A 6984-nucleotide genomic window follows, 5' to 3' on the forward strand; every position below is an offset into this window, starting at 1 on the left:
CCTTCATATATTTCTATTAATTACTGAAATTACATTAAGTGGGACCCTAATCTAAATACATTTCGTACATTTTCCACTTCGAGTTACAGTGTGTGGGAGAGGCACAACAGATGAATGACTCTAACCTTGCAATAAGTGCTTCTCTCATTGTGAAGTGTTTTCATTATGAAGGTCCTCCGAGTCTAATTTAAGCTATTTTCTGGCCTACACAGTCCTGCAAGCTTCTAACCAAACAAGCCCATTTCCCTGTGGTCTCCGGTTAAAGATGCATTGTGGGATGAAATAAGATGCTGGCAGAGGGGCGCAGGGAGCGGCTGGTCTGCAGCCAATGGCGAGCGCTGTGTAGGACGGCATTGTGAAGAGCCAGGGATTTTAGCGCGGGCACCAGTCGGCGTTTGACTTGATCCTTATGTTCCTCTCATAGCGTCAAAGGGACACCCGAAAAAGACGACGAAAGCGACTGTTTTGCATCATAAATTTATCTCGCCAAAATATTGTTGACAGGTGAGTTGACTAGTTTACTGTCTTGAGTGATATGCGCTGAATGGTCATGCGTGTGTTTTCAGCTTGACGCTGTTGTATGAAGCGTTTAAATGGCGTTTATTGTGGGACGTCGTAGTCGCGCAAGTAAACGCGTGTTTTGGACTTTCTGAAATGAAGACGCTAGATTGGGAACAGCGCGTGCACCTGAGTTTCATTGATCTGCTGTAGCATCAAACGCGCACGCTGTGAATGGAGGTGTGTGACGTAGCATTCCTCCATCCTGACCCGTCAATGACTTGGTGGATGAATCCAGATGTTAATCTATCGACTGACAGCATTATAAATATGCTAATATGGTCATTAATTGACCGCTAACGAAAGACTATACATCTGAATGTGTAGTTTTTAGTAATGCTAATGAACCACGGTTAAGTGTGTTTTGCTGGAGTTGCAATTCGAGCACAATTAACGTTAGATTTTTATTTTTGGTTTTCTGGGCCTAGAGTTAATAGTATGAAAATAAGGTCCTGAATACTGTATATCAGTATTGATACTGCTAAATTATCAGTTTAAAGTACTTGTATAATGGATTTAACTTTGTTTTCTGTGCATTAATGGTCTGCAAATATAGTCTTACCGTTTGAACATTTTAATAGTACAAATAATTGATTATTATTGTTATTTATATTATTTATTTATTTTTTTGAATGATGTAACCTTACTGTTGGTATGCAAATATGGTTTTATTTACCTGCTAATGAAAGTTTCTATGAATTTAAACCATATGTAAACCAGTATTGTTAATGCTGTTCAACAAACACGTGTGCTTGAGCACTTTTCGATGCATCCAACAATAATAGTACGCACAAATGATTTTAACTAGCTACCATTGGAATTCTCAGGGAATTTGGACTACATACTTAAGATTCTGTCATTTACTTTCCCTTCAATTGCTCCGAACCTGTTTGACTTCTATTGAACACAAAGATGGTAATTTTGAAAAGGGGAAAAAAGCTGGAAACCTGTAACCATTGACTTCTGTAGTATTTGTTTTTTTCCTATTATGGAAGTCAATGTAATGGATTTTCAGCTGTCTTCAAATTATCTTTAGTGTTTAACAGAAGAGACTTGTATAAAGATTTGAACTGAATGGGTAAGTACATCATACTTCGAAACCATCTTGATTTCTGGGCCCTTTAATATATGTAGTATGTGTAATTTAGTTAAGTAACAACCTCAATGCTGTAATACAAATGATCCAAATGTATACTTTAATTTGGTGTTAGACAAAGACCACATTGAATGATTTGTATATTCTGTATGTATACTTCACTAAAGTCATTTTATACTGAGTTTAGCAGTAAACGAATAGTATTTTGAGTAGGGCTGCACAATTTACCGTTTCAGCATCGATATCGCAATGTGATCGTCTGCAATGGAGTTTGGATTATAGTAGATCATTTTGCAAGGGTTTTTTTGAGGCCGGTGACTTTGTGAGGGTGTTCAAAGCAGTCAGGCTTTTAAAAAAAAATTGCCGTTCAATACTTAAAATTAATTTTATTGAATTGTGTTATAAAATGAGGACTATACAGTATTTTACATTTGATTTATTAAGTTACTGTATACCTGAATGCAGTTCGACTTCTGAAAACAATGTAATGCTGGTTATTTAATTTGTATTTATTGAATTTACCTATGCTTGTAGGTGGTTTATTATAATTTCTGCACCCTCCTACAGGGTCATCCCAATCAATCTAAAATTATACATTTATTATGAATTCCAAACAGTTTTTCAACTCCTGTTGAAATTGTATTCCTCTCGCAATGAGTAAATTTTCCAATATTGTGCAGCCCTAATTTTGAGGACAGTGTTGTTTTGCCAGAGTTAATAAAAATAGTCTAAAAATATAATTCATATTGACCTGCTTCTCTTGAAGGTGTTAATGAATTTGGATCATATCTATCCAAGTAATGCTTGTAAAAAGAAATGTTAACCCCCCTTTTTTTTTTTATTTACCCTAAAAGTGACGTATTATCCTATATACTTTCATCTTTATTGCTCCTCACGACTGCAGCCATGTTTCCATCCGAATATGCGAATGAACTTTATGCACAAAACTGGATTATCACATAAAAGACGTGCAAATAAAGCAGCGTTCCCATCCAACGAGTCAAAGCAAACAAAATCGCCACTTCCTGTTTAACTGGTGCCAAATATCAACAGTAAAAATAGAATTTGCTGCAGTAGGAGAAGCTGAAGGAATATTTTATTTAATAAATGACTTGCACCTCAGCAGGCAATCGTGACACGCGGTGAAGCGTGAAGCACAGACGACCTTGATTCTGGAGGTCAATAATAATAATATAATAGCACTAATACTGAAATGGTTAAGATGTTTTAGAATGACCAAAACAACATTTCAGATGTTTTACAATGTGCTCAGCCTGCTGGTTTATCTATTCGCACATTTTTATAATCACATGATCTCTTAAAACAAAATTTTTATTTAAAAAAAGTTTTTTTTTTTTAAATGTGCATACTGGAATTTGTTCGGTATAAGAGTTTCCATCGCAGTTTATGCGCATCTTTTCTTATCGGATAAGACGTTTATCCAACTCAGTTATGCGCACATGTTAAAAAAATAATAATTTATGCGCATTTTTAAAAATCTGTTTTTTTTTTTTATTTATTTATTTTATACACATGCGCATATCCAAAATGTGCATAAAAATTGGTGAATGGAAGCGTAGCTAATGATAGTATCCCCTGCATCATATGCAATCATTCCAGTGTTGCTAGCTAAAGTAGGTTTATGATTCCTCTGAACACTTGCATCAATCGCAATTTTACTTTGACTAACTACAAACAATAGCACAATATTGAATATGTCTATATCCCATATAATTTTGTATTTCAAGTTGACACATTTAAAGTACTTTTATATACAGGAGATGACTTGACTCCAAAAAAAAAGAAAAAAAAGCTGTAATTTGAACACCATTTGACTGTCTTTTTAACCTGCATTAATGGTATTTAAATGCAGCCCTCATTGACTCTGCAAATGGACTAAAAGACCTGCTTGGTTCTCATGAAAGTATCAAGTGTCGTTTGAATTACCTTAACAAATCCGACGGTCTCTGTTGATGGGAATCGGTCAGGAATGTAACTGGCTTTGTCAATGAAGAAAGACACCACTGTTGGGGTGTCCTAACCGAGTTACTTTCTACATTTTACAGACAACATGACTGACAGGAAGGCTGTGATCAAGAACGCTGACATGTCTGAAGACATGCAGCAGGACGCGGTGGACTGTGCCACGCAGGCCATGGAGAAGTACAACATCGAGAAGGACATTGCCGCATACATCAAAAAGGTGAGTCGCCCCGAGATTTGAGCCGTAACGTTATCTCCGACTCCAAACGTGTATTTTTGTCACACTCGCATTTTTCCGCTGAGCTCAAGCAACGTTTTGTCTCGTGTTACAGGAGTTCGATAAGAAATACAATCCGACGTGGCACTGCATTGTGGGAAGGAACTTCGGAAGCTACGTGACCCACGAGACGAAACACTTCATCTACTTCTACTTGGGCCAGGTGGCCATTCTGCTCTTCAAGTCCGGCTGAGTCCAGACCCGAGGCAGACCGTTCGAATGTATCTCCAATGAAGACTGTGATGCACTGGTGGCTGACGTCATCTTCTAATATTAAACGAGACCATACCATGACTATGCTGGCTGTGCACAACTGCATGGATCACATCCCATACTACTTGTGTACATGTTGCAGTTCAATATTTGCTTTTCATTAGAGGCTCTGAAATGTTTTCGTTTATGGTCCTTGCAGGTTTTTTCCTAGCACATGTGTTGTAACAATTAAAAAAAGTATGATTAAAGAAAGTCAGAACATGTAAAGTATTGACCAGCACATACGTCTGCAGTAAATGGATCTATTTTTGGTGACTTTGTGCTGTAATATATTGAATGCCATGCGCTGTATGTCATTTGGGGGTATTGGTAGGGGGGAATCAAAGCACATTTGGTTGTATGGGGAGTTGTATAGTTTTGATTTGAAGCATTTTCCTGTTCTAGAATGTTTACCTCTGCTGTAAATGTAGATTTTTTTCTTTTCATTTGAGGCTTAAGAGGTTGTTTGAGGGAACCCATACTGACTATTTGAACATACAATGAACTAGATGTATGTAATTGGGGAAATGCACCTATAATAAAGTTTAAGAGCAGAAGCGTGTTATATGTAACTCCTATTACAACGCATTAACATCAAGTCATTTTCATGTTGTTTGCAGAACAGGTTTCTGAATGTATAGTAGTTAAGGTGGTCGCACAACACGTCTTCCTGTCTGCTGTTCTGCTATATCAGAGTAGATTTATTTGGTGTGTGGGTGTCTGTTTGTGGTCTTTTTTTTTAAGTTCTTATCAATGTTTGCTCTATCATATGACTGTATATTTTGCACATAGCATATATGCCCACTCAGGTACCGCCTGTGACAAAAGCGACCTGTCAGATTCATTAAAACGTGTGATTGAAAGTTTTTTGTGTGTGTGTGTGTGTGTGTGTGCGTGTTTGTCCATTATGTACATCTCACATGTGGGCCTGGATTGATGTTTTGTCAAGGCCTGCAGCGGCCATTATTATTGTCTGCTAGCTCATCGATAAACCACGAGAGGGCTCCATTTCCTCGTACAACATTGAGGCCTGCAGTCTGTCGGGTGCAAGTTTACCATGGTGAGATAATATAGCGGCATTAAAAACAACGTTTAGTATGTTTTTGTTGTCCGTAGTACAGTATAAAGATGAAATAGAAGTCTTAAACGAGGACTATTTAACACGACGATCAAAATCCAAGTCCAAACAGTTTTACCACCGTTAAAAGGGAAGTTTTTGAGTTGAAATGTTTTAATGTCCGCACAAAGCTGAAATTGTGCTATTTTAAAGTTTAGATGGAAACATTGAACACTGTTTTAATATTATAAATCTGGTTTCTTTCACTTCCATCCTAGAAGATTCTGTTCTGTTTAAAGAAAACTGGTTTAGCAACAACAGTGAATGTTCTGGGTTCCAGAAACTCGTTTTCTCAGAACGTTCTGAGAACCAAAATTGTTTGCTCGACAAATGGCCTATTAAAACGATCAAAATAACGATAAAAAACTGCTAGTTTGAAAACCTACAATACTGAGTAAATAAAACAAAACGCATTCACCTACAGAATTATATTAGTTTTCTTCAGAAATTTACATTTGTATTATTTTGTCTTGTAACCAAAGAGCATTGATTTTCATCCAATCAAAGGGCATTGTAGAATCTTAAAGGTATAGTTCACCCAAAAATTCTGTTATCATTTACTGACGCATGACTATTTTAAATGTTAGATGGATATATTTTAATATTCATGCCTGGTTTCCTTTTTTTAAAATTAATTCGTTTTTATTTTTGTCATTTTGATCCTTACCCTAGAATTACTTTGTAAGTAAGCTGCTTTTTTTAACTTATGTATTCGTGTTCAGTTAACGTTAGCTGGTACAGGTTAAAAACCAGAAGCCTTATTAGCAGTTGTTTCTATGGGCTGCAATACACCATTAAACTAAGTTTACATATGGTTATACTGGGGAATCAAATGGGAAAACAATGGGAATGTTTATTATTATCATTTTTGCAACCAAAAACTAACCAGAATGGGTTTTTTTATTTTAAAAGAAAACAGAATGTTCTTGGTTCCACAAACTCATGATCTCAGAACGTTCTGGGAACCAAAATTGATTGCTGTACACAGCCTATTGAAACGGTCTAAAAGAACTATAAAAAGCTGCTAGTTTAAAAATTTGTAATACTGAGTGAATAAAACACAAATCAATGCATTGACCTTGGAAATTATTTTCTTTTTCTTGAGGAATTTAAATTTGTATTTTTTGTCTTTCAACCAAAGAGCATTGATTTAAATGCAATCAAAGAGCATTGTTGAAGAATCTTAAAGGGATAGTTCACCCAAATATGAAAATTCTGTCATTATTTACTCACGCATGACTATTTTAAATACGTTAGCTGATACAGGTTAAAAACTAGAAGCCTCATTAGCGGTTATTTCTATGGGTCGCAATACACCATTAAGCAGTATATAATGTACGTTCACATGATTTAAAAAAAAAAATTTTTTTTAGGGGTTTTCATTTATTGAACAGGACAGTAGAGAGAATTGACAGGAAAGTGTGGGGAGCAGAGAGAGGGGAAGGATCAGCATAGGACCTCGAGGCAGGAATCGAACTCAGGTCACTGTGAACACCGAAGTGCATGTGTCAGTGCACTTTCCGCTACGCCATTGGCACCAACCACATGGGTATTTTTTAAGAAAATAATGAGAATGTTTATTATTGTTATTTATGTTTTGTAACCAAAAACTAACCAGAATGTTTTTTAGTTTTTTTGTAAAAGAGAACATTCCAAGAACATTTGTTCTATCCTAGAGGTAATGTTATGTTTGTGTAAAGA

General features: G+C 36.1%; 1 protein-coding gene across 1 annotated transcript; it reads left to right on the forward strand.

Annotated features, from left to right (window-relative positions):
• Window positions 1-317: 317 nt before the first annotated feature.
• Window positions 318-5032, forward strand: dynll2a (dynein, light chain, LC8-type 2a). Its single transcript, XM_056473532.1, has 3 exons — window positions 318-504; window positions 3721-3857; window positions 3970-5032. Exons 2-3 carry the CDS (start codon window positions 3726-3728, stop codon window positions 4105-4107), a joined length of 270 nt encoding a protein of 89 aa, XP_056329507.1. The 5' UTR covers window positions 318-504; window positions 3721-3725; the 3' UTR covers window positions 4108-5032.
• Window positions 5033-6984: the final 1952 nt, after the last annotated feature.

Source organism: Danio aesculapii, chromosome 15 (assembly GCF_903798145.1).
Source record: "Danio aesculapii chromosome 15, fDanAes4.1, whole genome shotgun sequence".
NCBI classification, from domain to species: Eukaryota; Metazoa; Chordata; class Actinopteri; order Cypriniformes; family Danionidae; genus Danio; species Danio aesculapii.